This window comes from Heloderma suspectum, chromosome 10 (genome assembly GCF_057233095.1).
Source record: "Heloderma suspectum isolate Gila_16-S chromosome 10, 16-S_ref, whole genome shotgun sequence".
Classification (NCBI taxonomy): Eukaryota; Metazoa; Chordata; class Lepidosauria; order Squamata; family Helodermatidae; genus Heloderma; species Heloderma suspectum.
The window spans coordinates 35,636,948-35,655,443 of NC_139467.1; the positions used below are offsets into that span (position 1 = coordinate 35,636,948).

General features: G+C 46.7%; 1 protein-coding gene across 3 annotated transcripts in view; it reads right to left on the reverse strand.

Annotated features, from left to right (window-relative positions):
- Positions 1-10,856: 10,856 nt before the first annotated feature.
- Positions 10,857-18,496, reverse strand: part of ELOA (elongin A) — a 34,894-nt gene continuing 27,254 nt past the window's right edge. The window contains exons 9-12 of one of the 3 annotated variants that reach the window (XM_084815949.1): positions 18,115-18,226; positions 16,628-16,785; positions 13,999-14,072; positions 10,863-12,942 (exon numbers count right to left, since the gene is read on the reverse strand). In XM_084815949.1, coding sequence (XP_084672075.1) covers positions 14,011-14,072; positions 16,628-16,785; positions 18,115-18,226 — 332 coding nt within the window. In that variant the 3' untranslated portion in view covers positions 10,863-12,942; positions 13,999-14,010. Of the gene's footprint in view, positions 14,073-16,627; positions 16,786-18,114; positions 18,227-18,496 lie in introns of all 3 variants that reach the window. The other 2 variants (XM_084815948.1, XM_084815951.1) reach the window with 2 other exon arrangements.

Genomic DNA, 18,496 nt, shown 5'->3' on the forward strand with positions numbered 1-18,496 from the left:
TTTTCTCATCCATCCTTCCAGTAGTTAGAAGAGCGATAGAAAGGGAACGAAAAATACTCCGAGTGAATGACTGGCTACGAAGGTGGTGCCGACGAGAGAGATTTGGATTCTGGGACCACGGGCTATACTTCCTGGAAGATGGGCTGTTGGCTAGGGATGGGTTGCACCTCACAAAGGCTGGGAAGACTGTGTTTGGCCACAGCATGAAGAACTTCATCAGGAGGGCTTTAAACTGAATCCTACGGGGAAGGGAGATGTAATGTTGGGGGTAACAATGGACATAGGTGCATGCACTGTAATGGAGAGAACAGCTCTGATAGCGCCCAATAATAGTCTTCAGACACATGTAGGAAGAAAGCCACACTATGAAGCACATGGTCTTCGATGTCTATATACTAATGCCCAGAGTATGGGAAACAAACAGAACGAACTTGAACTCTTAATACAAGAGGGAAATTATGACCTGATAGGTATAACTGAGACTTGGTGGGATGACTCTCATGACTGGAATACAGCAATTGAAGAATATAACTTGTTCAAAAAGAACAGGAGGAACAGAAAGGGAGGTGGGGTTGCACTGTATGTGAAAAATACATATCTCTGCACAGAAATACAGGAGGAGGAGCTTGGTAGCCCCATCAAGAGCATCTGGGTTGAAATAAATGGAGCAAAGAATAAAAGGAACCTGGTGGTCGGAGTCTACTACTGGCCACCCAATCAAGGAGAAGACGAGGATGAAACTTTTGAAAAGCAAATAGCCAATGCTTTAAGGAAGCATGATGTAGTAGTAATGGGGGACTTCAATTTCCCCGATATTTGTTGGGAGACAAATTCTGCAAAACATGGCCCCTCCAGGAAATTCCTGACTTGTGTGGCGGATAACTTCCTCCTACAGAAAGTAGAGGAAGGAACTAGAGGATTGGCTATCCTTGACTTGATCCTAATCAACAGAGATGACTTAGTGGATAAAGTAGCAGTTACGGGAACTTTGGGGGAAAGTGACCATGTTATACTTGAGTTCTTGGTTCTAAAGGAAGCAAAAGCCGAGTGTAGCCAAACACATACCCTGGATTTTAGGAAAGCCAATTTTCATAAACTCAGAACAATGATCAGTAAGGTCCCATGGCAAGCGACGCTAATGAGAAAAGGAGTCCAAGATGGGTGGGAGCTTTTAAAAAAGGAAATTCTCAAGGCACAATCACAAGCACTTCCAACAAGAAGAAAAGGCGGAAGACAACAGAAGAAGCCAATGTGGCTTCACAAAAAGCTTAGGGATGACCTGAAAACAAAAAAGGACACATATAGGAAGTGGAAAGAAGGCCAAATAACAAAGGAAGAGTACAGGCAGGTAGCACAGAATTGCAGGGATGGCGTCAGGAAGGCTAAAGCTGAGAATGCGCTGAGGTTAGCAAGGGATGTTAAAAACAACAAAAAGGCTTTCTTCAGCTACGTGCATAGTAAAAGGCAGAGGAAAGAAATGGTGGTTCAGCTATTAAATAAGGATGGCAAAACGATAAGAGATGACAAAGAAAAGGCAGAGGTGCTCAATTCCTACTTTGGCTCAGTCTTCTCCCAAAAGAGGGTCTATGACCCCCCTGGCAAAGGCGAAGTACAGGCTGAAGGGGCAGGATTGCAGCTTGAGATCGACAGGCATATGGTCAAGGAACACCTCATTACTTTGAATGAGTTCAAATCTCCAGGGCCAGATGAACTGCATCCTAGAGTAATAAAGGAACTGGCAGAAGAACTCTCAGAACTGCTGTCTATTCTCTTTGAGAAATCATGGAGGACAGGGGAAGTGCCAGATGACTGGAGGAGGGCTAACGTTGTCCCTATCTTCAAAAAGGGTAAAAAGGAGGAACCTGGGAACTACAGACCAGTCAGTCTGACATCAATCCCTGGGAAAATTCTGGAGCAGATGATAAAGGAATCCATCTGGAAGCACCTTGACAACAATGCTGTGATTACTCGAAGCCAACATGGATTTGTCAAAAACAAGTCCTGCCAGACAAATCTGATCTCATTTTTTGATCAAGTCACCTCCCTTGTAGACCGTGGGAATGCTGTAGACATCATATACCTTGACTTCAGCAAAGCTTTCGACAAAGTGCCCCATGATATCCTGATGAGCAAACTAGCTCAAAGTGGGCTAGATGAAACAACGCTCCGGTGGATCCACAGTTGGCTACAGAATCGGACTCAAAGAGTGCTTATCAATGGGACCTTCTCCAACTGGGGAGAGGTAACAAGTGGGGTACCACAGGGCTCAGTCCTGGGCCCAGTGCTCTTCAACATTTTTATTAATGACTTGGAGGAGGAGGTGCAGGGAATGCTGATCAAATTTGCAGATGACACAAAATTGGGAGGGATAGCTAATACTTTGGAAGACAGAAATAAAATTCAAAGTGATCTGGATAGACTGGAGCGCTGGGCAGAAAACAACAGAATGACATTTAATAGGGACAAATGCCAAGTTCTGCACCTAGGAAAAAGAAACCAAATGCACAGTTACAAGATGGGGGATACGTGGCTCAACAACACTACAAGCGAGAAGGATCTTGGAAGTGTTGTCGATCACAAACTGAATATGAGCCAACAATGTGATGTGGCTACAAAAAAGGCAAATGCTCTTTTGGGCTGCATTCATAGAAGCATCGCTTCCAAATCCCGGGAAGTACTAGTTCCCCTCTACTCAGCACTGATTAGGCCTCATCTGGAGTAGTGTGTCCAGTTCTGGGCACCACACGTTAAGAAGGATGCAGACAAACTGGAGAGGGTTCAGAGGAGGGCAACAAAGATGATCAGGGGACTGGAAACAAAGCCCTATGAAGAGAGACTGAAAGAACTGGGCATGTTTAGCCTTGAGAAGAGAAGACTGAGGGGAGATATGATAGCACTCTTCAAGTACTTGAAAGGTTGTCACAGAGAAGAAGGCCAGGATCTCTTCTTGATCATCCCAGAGTGCAGGACACGGAATACTGGGCTCAAGTTACAGGAAGCCGGATTCCGGCTGAACATCAGGAAAAACTTCCTGACTGTGAGAGCAATACGACAATGGAACCAATTACCTGGGGAGGTGGTGGGCTCTCCCACACTGGAGGCCTTCAAGACGAGGCTGGACAGCCATTTGTCAGGAATGCTCTGACTTGGATTCCTGCATTGAGCAGGGGGTTGGACTCGATGGCCTTGTAGGCCCCTTCCAACCATACTATTCTATGATTCTATGTCCTTTGCAGCCAAAGATGGAGAAGCTCTATACAGTCAGTAAAAACAAGACCTAGAGCTGACTGTGGCTCAGATCATGAGCTTCTTGTTGCAAAATTTCAGCTTAAATTGAAGAACGTAGGGAAATCCACTAAACCGTTCAGGTATGACCTAAATCATATCCCTTGTGAATATACAGTGGAGGTGAGGAATAGATTTCAGGGATTAGACCTGATAGACAGAGTGCCTGAGGAACTATGGACGGAGGTCCATAACATTGTTCAGGAGGCAGCAACTCAATCCATCCCAAAGAAAAATAAATGTAAGAAAGCCAAGTGGCTGTCTGATGAGGCTTTAGAAGTAGCTGAGGAAAGAAGGGAAGCGAAAAGCAAGGGAGAAAGGGGAAAATATATCCAACTGAATGCAGAGTTCCAGAGAATAGCAAGGAGAGACAAGAAGGCCTTCTTAAATGAACAATGCAAAGAAATCGAAAACAACAGAATGGGAAAGACTAGAGATCTCTTCAAGAAAATTGTAGATCTCAAGTTAACGTTTTGTGCTAAGACGGGCATGATAAAGGACAAAGAAGGCAGGGACCTCACAGAAGCAGATGAGATTAAGAAGAGGTGGAAAGAATACACAGAACTATACAGGAAAGATCTGAATGTCCTTGATAGCCATGATAGTGCGGTCACTGAACTTGAGCCGGACATCCTCGAGAGTGAAGTCAAGTGGGCCTTAGGAAGCATTAGTAACAACAAAGCTAGCGGAGATGACAGTATTCCAGCTGAGCTATTTAAAATCCTAAAAGATGATGCTGTTAAAGTGCTGCACTCAATATGCCAACACATTTGGAACACTCAGCAGTGGCCACAAGACTGGAAAAGGTCAGTTTACATTCCAATTCCAAAGAAGGGCAACGCCAAAGAGTGTTCAAACTACCATACAATTGCGCTCATTTCACATGCCAGCAAGGTTATGCTCAAAATCCTACAAGCTAGGCTTCAGCAGTATGCGAACCGAGAACTACCGGAAGTACAAGCTGGGTTTCGAAGAGGCAGAGGAACTAGAGATCAAATCGCCAACATTCGCTGCATCGTGGAGAAAGCAAGAGAATTCCAGAAAAACGTCTATTTCTGCTTCATTGACTACGCTAAAACCTTTGATTGTGTGGATCACAACAAACTCTGGCAAATTCTGAAAGAGATGGGGGTACCAGACCACCTTACCTGTCTCCTGAGAAACCTGTACGAGGGTCAAGAAGCAACAGTAAGAACCAGACATGGAACAACCGATTGGTTCAACATTGGGAAAGGAATACGACAAGGCTGCATATTGTCGCCCTGCTTATTTATATGCAGAGTACATCATGAGAAACGCCGGGTTGGATGAATCACAGGTCGGAATTAAGATTGCCGGGAGAATTATCAACAACCTCAGATACGCAGACGATACCACCCTAATGGCAGAAAGCAAAGAGGATCTAAAGAGCCTCTTGTTGAGGGTGAAAGAGGAGAGTGCAAAAGCTGGTTTGAAACTGCACATTAAAAAAACGAAGATCATGGCATGTGGCCCCATCACTTCCTGGCATATCGAAGGGGAAGAATGGAAGCAGTGACAGATTTTATTTTCTTGGGCTCCAAGATCACCGCAGATGGTGACTGTAGCCATGAAATTAAAAGACGCTTGCTCCTTGGGAGGAAAGCTATGGCAAACCTAGACAGCATAGTAAGAAGCAGAGACATCACCTTGCCGACAAAGGTCCGCATAATCAAAGCTATGATTTCCCCAGTAGTAACGTATGGCTGTGAGAGCTGGACTATAAGGAAGGCTGAGCGCCAAAGTTGATGCTTTCGAACTGTGGTGCTGGAAAAGTCTCTTACGAGTCCCCTGGACTGCAAGGAGGTCAAATCAGTCCATCCTAAAGGAAATCAACCCTGAGTGCTCATTGGAAGGACAGATACTGAAGCTGAAGCTCAAATATTTTGGCCACCTAATGCGAAGAGAAAACTCTCTGGAAAAGACCCTGATGCTGGGAAAGACTGAAGGCAAAAGGAGAAGGGGACAGCAGAGGATGGGATGGCTAGATAGCATCACCGATGCAATGAATATGGACTTGAGCATGCTCCGGGAGAGAGCACAGGACAGGAAGGCCTGGCGTGCTATGGTCCACGGGGCTACGAAGAGTCGGACACGACTGAACGACTGAACAGCAACAACAACAAATAGTGTTGCCAGAGTAGATATGGGGGCAAAGCTGGCATCTGGTGTCTTGCGGGATCTGGTCCTTGGGTTTGTATCCTTATTATGTGGCCTGTTGTTGCTAATGAGTAGCTGTTCCAGGGTGGAGGGGCTGGGGCTGGTGGTGCTGTTTGTAAGCAAGGACAGGTCTGCTGCCCCAAGGCCCAGGGCAGGCCCTCCCATTGAGCAGGGTGAGGCAATCGCCTCAGGTGGCAGATGCTGGGGAGCAGCTGTGGCAGCCTCTCGGCAATTCCTCGTGAGAGCTATGTGTGCCACATTATGTGTCCTGGCCACAGTAAACCAGTCTGCTGCTTCCATTGTGGTGGTATCCTATCACTAGTATTGAAGAAAGATTCAAGTGCCAGTCCGGTTGGCTTCTGTGCCTGGAAGGGAGAGGGGCACCAACTTGTCCTTGTCTCAAGGCAGCAACAAAATGTCTTGGGGCAGACCTGCCAAGGCTTGTGAGAAGGCAGCATCCTTGCCCCCGTAGCTCATTGATCAGCAGTTTCATTTGGGAGCTATAGAGACACTTCTGGTTCCAAGTAAACATGCAACGCTCCAGTACAAAGCAGTAGGACAATGCACCATCCAGATGTGAAGATAGAGCGGCTCCCTACAGGGGAGGATAGGGAGACATTTTTCTCCCTCTCACAAAATACTAGAACCCGGGGTCATCCCATGAAGCTGATAGGTGGGAGATTCAGGACAGAAAAAAGGCAGGACTTCTTCACACAGCACCTAGTTACACTGTTAGTTACACTGTGTATGTAGCGATGTAGCGATGGCCACCAATTTGGATGGCTTTAAAAGGAGGTTGGACAAATTCCTGGGGGAGAAGGCTATCGGTTACTAGTCCTGATGGCTATGTGCTACCTCCAGTACCAGAGGTGGTGAGCCTATGTACACCAGTTGCTGGGGAACATGGGTGGGAGGGTGCTGTTGTGCTCATGCCCTGCTTGTGGGTTCCCAGTTGCCAGCTGGTTGGCCACTGTGCAAACAGAATGCTGGACTAGATAGACCCTTGGTCTGATCCAGCAGGGCTTTCCTTGTGTTCTTTTATATCACACACACACTTTTGCATGGTTCTTTAGCCCCCCCATATAGCGGCATTCAAATGGCAACCTGAGGTGTTGTATGTATATACTGCTTTTCTACCTCTAAGGCCCAAAGAATAGGGTGGGGTGGGGTGGAAACTCACAGCATCTCCTTGGGAGCTAGAGGGGCCGGGAGGGCTAGGAGATGAGAGGCAGGGCAAGGCCTAGCCTACTCCAGTGGTGGGGAGAGAGCCATTCCTCAGGCGGGGGCAGTGGGGGCTGGTAGCTCCGATTTCGGTGGGGGCTGTGAATCCATTCTGGGTTTCAGTCAGAACCAGCTAGAAGCCTAAAGGAGGTATCCAAGATTCTGCACTCTATCGCCAAAATAGGTTCAGCACCTTGGATAGCTCCTTTAGAGCTCTGGCTGGTTCTGACTGAAACCAAAATGGATTCACAGCCTTGCCGAAATTGGTGCCATCAGCCTCCAATGGGCTGGGGGGGGGGAGATCCAGTGGTGCACATCGCTTTATTTAAATTTAAGCAGCTGAGAACCTGCGTGATGGGTGTTGGATGTGGACTAGGGAGACCTTGGTTCAAATCTCTGTTCAGCCATGAAATTCCCCTTGGGCCAGCCTGACCTGCTTTACAGGGTTGTTGTGGGGATGAGATGGGGTAACCTGTATGTAACACTGTCCCGAGCTCCTAGGAAGAAGGGCAGAATACAATGCAGTGGGGTGAATCAGTGAATAAAACCAACTTCTCTTTATAGCAGGGCTCCCATGCCTTTAACTTTACAGCTCTGTGTGACAGGCAGCAATTTAACAGGTGCAGTCTCATTCATCACTGCCTCTGTGTCAAATAAAAGCTGGACTTGTTAGATTTCTGCTTCTTTTTAGGGGTGGGGTTGAATAAAATGGTAGAAAATATTAAATTATATCTAAGACTGCAAGGCACTGCAAGAGCAGCCTTGCCAATCACTTTGCAGGATTAGATTGGGATCTCACAAAGAGGAGATTTAACTGGATAACCCCCTCCCTCAACAATCCCCACACATACAGTGATGCAGTTCTGTCACTGGCATTCTTTCCATCATAATTGGTGGTAGGATTTCTGCTTCTGCAAGACCCAGGAGTTTCTTTTCAGTTCTAGTGGACTCTCCCACACTGGAGGCGTTCAAGACGAGGCTGGACAGCCATCTGTCAGGGATGCTCTGACTTGGATTCCTGCATTGAGCAGGGGGTTGGACTCGATGGCCTTGTAGGCCCCTTCCAACCCCACTATTCCATGATTCTATGATTTCTAGCAGAAAAGAAAAAAGCTGGGCCAGAGCCAGGTTCATCAACACACAGCTGAGTAGCCTTCTCCAGCAAGTCCCATCATTCCTAGTCAGCATGACCAATGGGAATGATGGAAGTTGCAGTCCAACACACCTGGAGGTTGCCAGGTTTGGGACAGCTGTCCTAGGCAGAGAGTTATTCCCTCTCATAATCTGCAGTTTTGGGGGTGCAGAATTCACCAGGATGGGGAAGGCTGGAGAGATGAGGGAATCACAGCAATTTAGCCAATGTAGTTATTCCACTTTGATGCATGGCCATCAGCACACCAAAATATATTGACATACCAGATAGTGCAATCTGTCATATTTTTACAAAACAGGGCAAAGATAGGATTGCAATCTTTCCTGCATCTTATCTGCTCAGCTGGTTGGCTGAATTGTCAGGGTTTAGGCTTGGGAAGTAGAAATGCTGTAGAACTAGTGTTACAGTGTCGGGAAAAGGTTTGTGCAGCTGGCAAATTTGATTAAAAATATAAAATATTACTACAATTATTTCCAAAGCACCCAAGCTTGTGATGTCATGACTTGTTTCACGGGTTCTGGAGCTGAATCCTGGCTCCCAAACTATCTTTTGTACTTTGTCTGTATAGGAATACATGGAGGTCATGGAGAAGCCATGTATGTAGGCATAGCAACTCTTCTGCTCTGCTTGCCAGAGAGGAAATAGCCCTCCTTATGATGGACAAAAGCATGCTGTATCATTCCCACCCCCTGAACACCTTACTCTCATAATAGTGTCCTCAACAGCAGTAATAGCATGGTCCAAGATTGTGCTGGTCTGTTGCAACAACTCCTACCATCCCCAGCCATGAGGGGTGGAGTGGCCAAGCTGGCTGGGGGTGATGGGAGTTGTAGTCCAACACACCTGGAGAGCACCAGGTTGCAGAAGGTGCCTCAAAAGCTGCATGAAGCAATCTGGGACAAGGCGACACAGAGAAGCTTCCTCCTCTGCAAAGAAACAGAAAGGATAACCTCTTTGCTCCTTCCTCATCTTGCCCCCACCCTTCATGAGAACAGGAACTATGGAGTATTTAAAGATTTGCTAAAAAGAAGGATCCATGCAGTCATATGCCTTTGAGGACCATATGATTATATCAGCCATTTATAATGCTGAAGTTGGTTATTAGTTCCCAGTTCCTTATTTGTGCAAAAGTTTGAAACAGAGTTTCAAACTTTAGTTTAGTTTAGTCACTAAACTAAAATGAGGATGTAAAGTTGATATGCCCCCTACCCCCCAAAACAAGCGTTGGACTACTATCCCATATCATATCTCCTGATTGGGGGACTGTCCTTTCAGGATAAACAATAATGCTCTCCAATTACAAATAAAGCAATGAAGGTATGAACCCTAGAATAAGTCTGGGGCCACCCCAAATGATAAACGCACACCTCCAGCAGAGTATCCTGTGTAATGGGTTTGAATTGCATCTGGCCCAAAGCTTTCCTTCAGCACAGGGCACGTTCAGCATGGCACCCCAGTACCAATTAGAGCCACAGTACTTAGAAAAGAAGGAATTGGTTATGTACACCCAACAATAAGCTTTGGGCTACCCCAAACCATACACCGACCTGTACAGGAGAGCACCACATCGCCTAGAGGACATTCCCCTGAATGTGCTGCATGATTCAGGGTGGCTGAAGTGTTGCAACAGACCTGATTCTATACCACCTTGTAGAGCAGGGATAGGGTATCCTCCAACCTGCAGGCCAGATGTGGCCTTCAGAGGATTCCTATCCAGCCTGCAGGCCGTTCTTCCTTGGCCCGCCCCTCCTCCTCAGGTTCCATGCTGGCTGGACAAGATGTTTCTCTTCTTGTCCAGCCAGCATACGAAAGCAGCAAATTGCAGAAGCTGGGGAACTAATCTGGATCAGAACCCTGGCAGAGACGGCTTTCACACTTCAGCTCCCCCCCCCCCCCGAGGTCTTGAAGTGGACTGGAGCACCTGCAGTGTATATTGCGGAAAGAGGTGCCCATTAAGTTTCAATGGCACCATTTTCACCATGCAAATTGCAGGTACAGGGAGGCCGATCTGGATCAGAGTACAGCAGGGGATGAAGGATTAAAGCTCCATACACCAGGGTCCCATTTCATATCAGGCCCACCAGCATCTGCCATCTGTATTTGGGGGCTGGGTAACTGGAAATAATGGGAACATACAAACTGCAGTTGGGGGGTAAAGAGAGACTGGGAGCAGTTGGATTGGGCTGCTGTTTGAGTGTGTGTGGGGCAAACAGATGCGAGGAGAGATCAAGCTCAAAGCATCTTGTCCAAGCCCCCCACCCCACCTGGAATCAGCACTGAGAATGACTAACACAGATACACAACAAGCAGTCTTCTCTCAAGTAATTCTGCTGCATCATGATGGGATCATGGAGTCGTGCCCAAGGCAGAGAGAGACATGGCAAAATTGCATATGCCCCAAGCAAAACTGACTAGGGGCTTCATCACACAGAGCTTTTATCCTGCGATTGAGATTGCTCCTTCACGGAAGTTTGCAGGTTCTTTACATGATGCCGTGATCCTGCCGTGCATCTCCTAAATAGATCGTGGATAATGAACTATCAAATTACCCCGTTTTGTTCCGCTTCAGTTTCCTCCAGATTAAAAGCGGCAAAAGAGGAGCGAGATCAATGAAAGATAATGGAAGACTCAGATTGGGGGGAGGGGACGCATGTAAAGGGAGTCTGTCATGATCCTGTATTTAAAGTGGAAGCAGAAAGCCCTGTTTTAAATGCAGGATTTTAGGCTGGTGTAGAAATGCCCTAGGAGGAGGAGGAGGCTGGGCCAGAACAGTGGCTTATTTGGACACACACCAGGAAACCTCCCTCTGTGAATTGGGACTTTGAGCTCATAGAATCCTTGAATTATACATTCCACCAAGTCCCATCACTCATTCTTTTGTGACACGTAAACACGGCCCACTGGACAGTCTGGGAATTACCACCTTAAGAGGAAGGCGAATATATAAATGTACCCTCCAAAAAACTAGTCATTTTGGAAATCAAGAGTTAAAGAGACACACACAAGGAACACACAGAGGCAAAGTCCAGTGTTTGGCTTTTATTGAGACACAATTTTCTTCCTTTCATATAACTTATCTAGTTAAAATATTCATCTCCATATAGTTACCACAAAAAGAAAAGAAAAGAAAGTAAAATAGAAAATTGTTATTTACAATTGAAGGGGACCAAAAGACAGACAATTCAGCATTACCTTTTCCTCGTGGTATGCAAAAAGAAAAAAGTGGGGGAGGGCACCTCCATTTGGTTTGTTTGCATGTAGTGTAGTACTGAAAATTGCACCCATTTCAAAATCTATGGGAAGCCCAAAGGAGAATCGGAAGAGTCATTTTACTCCACAAATGATTCCGTTTGTCGCCCATCTATTAAAAAGCAGGCTGAGAAATGCTTTCAAGCCGATCAGTTTAGCATCTGGCTGAGGAAGAAAGAAAATCTCCCTCCAAACTAGAGATGGACGAGTGACATGCAGGTGTCTTCCCCTCCTCCCCATTGGATCCCCTTTTCCCATTGAGAAAATGTATTCCAGTATCATGAAGTTAGAAGTCACAGTATTTGCACTGTAACTTTCATTGGAAAAACCCACCAGACGAGTAAAAAAAAATACTGACAGAGGGAGGAATTCTCATATAAAACAACCGAGTTCCGTGGCAGAATATAGCTGATAGCAGTACCAACAAAGCAGTGGGCAACCCCCAGGCATTAATCTCAACCAATATGGCAACAGCAATAAATTAAGGGGCAACCTAACGCTCTCCTGGAACAAGCCCACCCAGATGCCTCTCAGGCAAGCAAGATTGTGGTCACATTGTTCCCGCCTCGCGGCTGCTTTAGCCACCCAACTGTGATGTCACTGTGTTGCAAAATGACAGTGCTACAGAGCCTTCTCCAACCCACCCCAAGGCTGGTGCAGAACAATGACATCACAAGACCAGGTGGGAGGGGCTACAGCCAGGTGGCCGTTTCAGGTATGGAATTCCTCAGATGTTTCCTTGACTGGGGTAACTGGCCAATATTCCCTTTCTATTTGTGGCTAGCAGAGGGATATTTTGCAGAGTCACGCTAGGTAACCATATTTAGCATGACGGAATCCTGTGGATACACCCAACGCTCTTTTTCTTCAGTGGTTGAGAATCCGTCCATTTCTCCCCCTCCCCCGGCCACCTATCCCAATTATAAAGGGAGAAAATACACGAAGTACAACAGTTGGCAGAAGATTATCTATATAATTAACTAAATCAATACAGCAAAATTAAATACAGCAAAAGCAAAAGGAGCATGATTTTTTTTTAAATCCAACATCACAACACACCTTGAAATGCTACACGATGTCATTAAAGCTTCTGGGGACTTTATTATCAGCTTCAAACAGCGTGAGAGAGACCAAGAGCCCCATTTTCAAACACCATCATCATTAAAATCCTTATATGTATATAAAAAAGTTGGAACTTCAAGGGACATTGTTTATTAGATCAGAGAACATCAAGAGGGTTTTCACGCCCTGCATGGCACACACTTCAAGGTCCCCTCCAGCCCCACGTACTGAGGAATTATTATCTGTTTTTAAAAGTTAGCAGGTCCTTTCCAGCTGCTGCCACTACTACCAATGGCTAGAGTTTGCAAGAGTGGTATTGAAAAGCCACTTGGGAGAATTCCTTTCCCCTCTCCACGATCTCTGGAAAAGGTCAGGCTCCTTCATAAGCCCTCCTAAGTCATTCAGCCTTGGCACCAAGAAAAACACACCATCACGCCTCCCAAAACCAGTTCTGTCCTTTCCCCCACATACCCACAGCCACACCCCCCACATCACCATCAAGATAAATAGTATTTTTAGCCCAGGGTCCCCTCCAGCGCTAAAACAAGCAGTACCCAAGAAACATAGTTCCCTCAAACTCTCCTCCAGTGGCCAAGACAGGGCAACTCCCAGCGTGCCGTCCCTTGGCCTCTTCTGTGGTGAAAACCTGCTCCAAACTTCAATTCAATTGCAGAAGATGATGCTCCCAGACAACCAGAATCCTGCATCTTTTGCCTGGAGCTTCTTCCAAAAGCAGGTGCCATCCAAAACTCCTAGGTTTCATCATCTTCCCATCAAGGGGCTCGACGTAAAAACTAAAACAGAATGGAAAACTGATTCACGTCTCCCCTGAAGTTCTTCACAGGGAGCTGAGGAATTAAAGTGCCAGTTGTTGTTGTTTTAGAAATCAGAAAATACTTTCTGACCAAAACTGAAAGTGGGATTGAAGCCAAAAAACTAAGTTCTTTTGTTTTTAATTGAAGTGGGATGGGGGTCCCAAAAACTTGAAACCATTGCTATTCATTTTAAAAAATGTAGCTTTCAGTCGCAGAGATTAATTTAAAGCTCAGGTGAGTGCTTAAAATTTAGATTTGTGCAAAGTTACACTTCCCGTTTCTCCTGAGCGTTCACTCCCTCCCCTCAAATTCTGTGCTGTTTTTCCTATGAGTTTAAAAAGGAGAAGTGGGAGATGTTTGTAAATGGTTGTTTTGGCCAAATGAATGGAAGGGAGAAACTGGGAGGTTTCCTGCCAAAACTCCTGGTGTCCATATGTAGAAAGGCAAATCAACAAGTATCTGGCATAAAAGTTTTGAGGAGGAGGAGGAAAGTTTGAAAACTGGGATTTAAGAACAAAGAAAGTGATGCTCCAGGAATGACCCAACAGGGGGTTGGCAAGCCTCTGGTGTGATCTTGGTTTCTGGGATTCCAAACGGGGCTTGAAAAGCAGCAGCCAGAGTCATAGCAGAGGCCTTTCTTTGTAACAGTATCTGCAAAGAGAGAGTCCTCCAAACTTGACAATAGGAGGGATCTGGATCCTTACATGGGGCCTGAGGAAAGAACACTGCAGGTAGAGGAAGGATGTATATTACTTTCCATTCTGGAGTTCAGAGACAGAGAGAGAGAAAGGGGCTGAAGAAAGAGTTACAGTCTGTGGACCTTCTCATCTCAGCAAGAGCCAAGACTTCACATTTTTAAAACGCTGGGCAGACAGACCAGGTTTGTGGGAGCAGAGGAAGGAACTGGAGGGCTGCTTTGAACAATACTGTGCTGTTGGTCTTGAGTTTAGAGGATCCTTGGCCACCCCTAACCCCTCCCCATTTTCCCCAAGCACTGCTTCCGTCAAAGAGGAGGCGAATTCCCTGCTTGCTCACTCATGGGTGCCTTTATCTCCGAGAAAATCTGTTTTTGAATGCTTTAATAGTCTTCGCCATCATTGGTGCAATTTCTGAAACAGAGAGAAAAAATGGAAACATCAGCCCATCTTGTGTCACGAACACGCGGCAGAACAAGCAGATTGTGGCTAGTGCCTGTGGAATGAACTCAGGAATTACATTTGAGAGATAAAGCTTCTGATCCCCATGGTTATAGGGAAAATCTCCCCAAATGGGCTATTTCTACTTAGCCATCAGAGAGATCTGGCAAGGCATTTAGTTGCTTAGGGGCTGGGGACTTCTTTCACTTGGCACATATTGTGTTGGCTCCTCATGAGCCCCCAAGGCCTCTGCCAAACCTGAAATTAGTTTTAATTAGTAACTAAGGGTGCAATTCACTTGCTCATACAGAGCAGGTAGCAGCTTCCTCCTCCTGGCAAGCAGGCACGTGATGACACTGCCTCCCTCCTCCTGACTGCCGCATTACTTCCCCCACCCCCACCCTCGTCAAAGGCTGCAAGAGGCAGCACATAAAGTGCCATAATATTCTAGTCACCAAATGTAAAGAGCCCCAACTGAAGTGTGTGCCACAGCGCTGCCTCTTCAGGCCTGAGTGGAGAGAGCAATTGGGAGGGTTTGAGAAACAAAACAAAAACATCCCCAGTAATGATCAGGGCTGTGCATACGCTGCAACTCCAGAGCAGTGCAGAAAAAGCACAGATGGTGGCCAATGCAGAATTCAACTCCCCAAGCAGCTCAGCATTCATTTGAAAACAACACGGCTAAGGTTCTAGCCCCTATGGCTGCCTGAAAATATGTGATCAATACCTGCTGAAATATCAGAAGCCAGAGAGGGGCTGAACAAGAGTTAAAATGGTTGGAGGTGCAGCTACAGTGCCCTTGCCTCTCCGTAAGGCTAAACGATCCAGAATTATACAAACAAAGGGAAATAATGCAGCTTCACTCAGTCTGCATGATGCATACAGGTTGCAGATCCCAGCTTTTCCTGGCACAGAATTCAGTGGAATACTTGGAAATGCAAGGTTCTTTATAAACTCCATTAGCAATTATCCTCACTGCAATAATTCCCAGCGAGATAATTGGTTCCCCGCAAACACAGTGTGTGGAGAAAAATCAAATCTAAGGAAAGGTTTAAGTAACTGCGTTTACTGAAACATTCGAAGTGTCGGTGTCTCTTAATCCCTTCGTGATTTGCTTACAGGCCGTACGTTACTGGTGTATCATGTACTTTGGCCTGCACCTGTGTTTATAAAGGTGTGCAGAGACTTTTTTGTGTGTTCATATTTCATTTTGCTCCAATTCGCAATTAATTATGTTTATTTAATTATACCTGACATTTTGATATTAAAAATGAAACTGTATAGTACCTTTATAGAAGGTAGCCTAATTCTTAAAAAAAAAAAAAAAGAAGCTTTATGGATAGAAATGAACTCCAGAATTTGAATAGTAGTGAAAACTGTGGATATTCGTGGAATCTGAGTGTCAAGAGCTTTCCAACGTAGTGTGTTCCACGAGAATCGGTCAATGGGAAGGCAGTCAAAAAGGGAAGACCACCCAACTCCCGACTTTGAGTTATAGATATAAATAAGATTCCTATTGCAAAGGTTGAAGGCAAGTTACTGTATAAAAGTAAAAGGTCCTTCAGTAAGACACTACTCTCATTAGAATAGTAAACTACTTAAACTATTTTTGAGGGATTAGACATAATCTCAGCAAAACACACACTCCCTCAGTGTGTGAGGTCCCACCCACCCCGTCAAGCATCAAACATGCCCACACCGTCCTAGTACATAACCTCTCTTCACAGCGGGCTTGCAACTAGCCCCTCACCTCTCTCTCACACCCTGTATCAGACCAGGGAAACATCAACTCCTACCACCTTTCCCTTTAAAAAGGCCAAACTACAATCTAAAAAGAAACAAGCATCCAATGTCTACGAGAGCAAACACCTCTGAAGTTACTCCAAACCGGGGAACTGCAGTCACGTGCTAAAATTTTGCCTTAGGGCAGCTTTCGCCAACCTGCTGCCCTTCGGATGTGTTAGTCTACAACTCCCCCCAGCCAGCCATGCTGGCTGGCGGATGCTAGAAATCATAGACCAACACATCCGGAGGGCACCAAGTTGGCAAAGGCTGCCTTAGGGAGTCCATGGTGGCACTGTGATTTGAATTCAGGTCTCCACACACACTCGAGCACACACTCAGCACACACTGAGGATTCACACAGGACATCAGCTGAGCCAGTTAGGCCTCACAATCACAAGCGCAAACTGAATGTATTCCCCAGGCACCCTTCTGCGGCTGTGTGCTACAAAGGAAGTTCAGCAGTGGTGGGCAAGCCGCCCCTCAGGGAACATTGCCAACCACTGCTCACCTTTTCATTGAGGAAAATACAGAGTTGGCTTCCAAGAAAACCCACTCAGCTTCCCAGAAGGCAGCCTAAAAGCCACAGCTAGGGCAACTAATATTTTCCCCCATCCCTTTATCACTACGCTTTGGCATCACTTCAGCATCGCCCCTTGCCATGCTACAATGTTGCCGGCAGCTGTGGCTTCGAGCCGGGGGTCATCATTGGGGAAAAGTGGGGCTCACGCCTCTGCCTCACTTACTCTTCACAGGGGGCTTCCTGGGGTCGTAACTAACAGAGGAGGCACTGCCCAAGGATGGACCCGAGTGGCCGCTGCTAGTGCTGGGCCCGTCGTAGGACTGCTCCTCTTCTGCATGAACCGTGCTGCTTTTTGCGGGTGTGAAGTACACTGGTTTTATCCTAAGGGGAGGGAGGGAGGGAGGGAGGGAGGAAGAGAGAGAGAGAAAGAGACACATGACTGGCTGGGAATTGCTCTGTGTGCACCCAAGGAATGTGCAGTGTAGCCTTTCCCAACCTGGCGCCTTCCAGATGTGTTGGACTGCAACTCCCACAATTCCCAGCCGGTAAAGGGGAATGAAAGAGAAAACATTATAGCATCACTATTAAAACTCAGTTCTGTAAAGGTTTTCAAGTTGTTTGACGAAGCTTGAGATTTACCTGTACTTGCCATGATGAAGGGAGGCAGGGAAGAATAAGAGCGGAGGAATCCTGTGAGGAGTTTATTATTTATTAACTATATTTTTAAATCACCCAATAACCATAGTTCTCTGCTCAGTGTACAACAGGGGTGGGCATCTTTGGGAGGTCTGGGGGCCATTTTACCCCTGGACTTCCCCCACCCCCATGGGTGCCAGAAACAAGGGGGGGGAGACGGAGAGAGAATAAAAAACCTAGAACCCCCCCAAAACAAAATGGCATCCGGAGCTGCTATGGAGAGCCAAAAGGGTCAAAATCAGCTTGCTCAGCCTAAGACCTTAGGGTACAGGTAAGCAGATATGAGAAGAGGCACTCCATGTTGGGGATGCTCTGTCGGGGATGCTCTGACTTGGATTCCTGCATTGAGCAGGGGGTTGGACTTGATGGCCCCTTCCAAACCTGCTATTCTATGATTCTATGTCCCAAGGTTAAAGCCAGCACAAACTGACTGGGACCCAGTGCAGATGGCAGGGTACTGGTGTGACCAAATCGGCCAGTCCCACGCAGCAGTCTTTCTGCCCTGTTTTGGACTCACTGAAGCTTCCAGACCATTACATAAGGCAGCCCCATATATAATGCAGCCCAAACAGGAGGTCACCAGAGCAGAGAGAGCAATTTCTGTCTACGCAGGTTGATTCCTTCTGGGGGGCAGGGCTGCAACCCTGAGCCGAGAAAAGGTACTCCGAGCCACTATGCCTCTAGTGACAACGCTGGGTCCAGGAACACCCCCAGGCTTTGAGCTTGATCCAGTAGGGCTGGGGAGGGCAACCCTTGGCCGATGGGCCAGTCCAGCCTGTGTGCCTTTACAGAAGATGTGAGCGGGGAATTCGCCTGTGCAGCACCTCCCGCACTGGAGACACAGCCATACAGGAGCACACTTCACCCACCAGGAAGCTTGTTCAGAAAATCTGGGCATGTGGGGTGGGATAGGGTGGGGAGCACAACCTATGTTATTCCCTCCCTCGGCAATTTGCTCCCGGAACCTCCCCAGCAAAAAACCAAAACAGAGTGACGATGCTGTTCAAGACTCACTTGATCTTTTCCGGGACCACAGCTCCTCCGGTTCCAAATTTCTCTTGCCTTCTTCGCACATCCCGGGGTGGCTTGGCGGCTGAATTGACAAAAGCCATCTTGGCTACTCTGCCTAAAAGGTGAGCAAATGAAGAAACTCGGGTTAGCCCGAGAGTGTTTTGCAAGGAAGCCCCAGACAGCCTCCCCTCAAGGCTCCAAGCCACCAGTGGGCGAGGACAGGCATATGCTACAACTTCTCTGAGGAAGATGGCCTTCTCCCCTGCCCTTTTCCCACAGGAAATGCCAGAACAATCCCTGCAATCGCCTGTTTCCTCCAACAGCATGTGAGCCACACACAGGACATTTCGGTACCAAAAGCACCTTGATATGCATCGCAGGAACA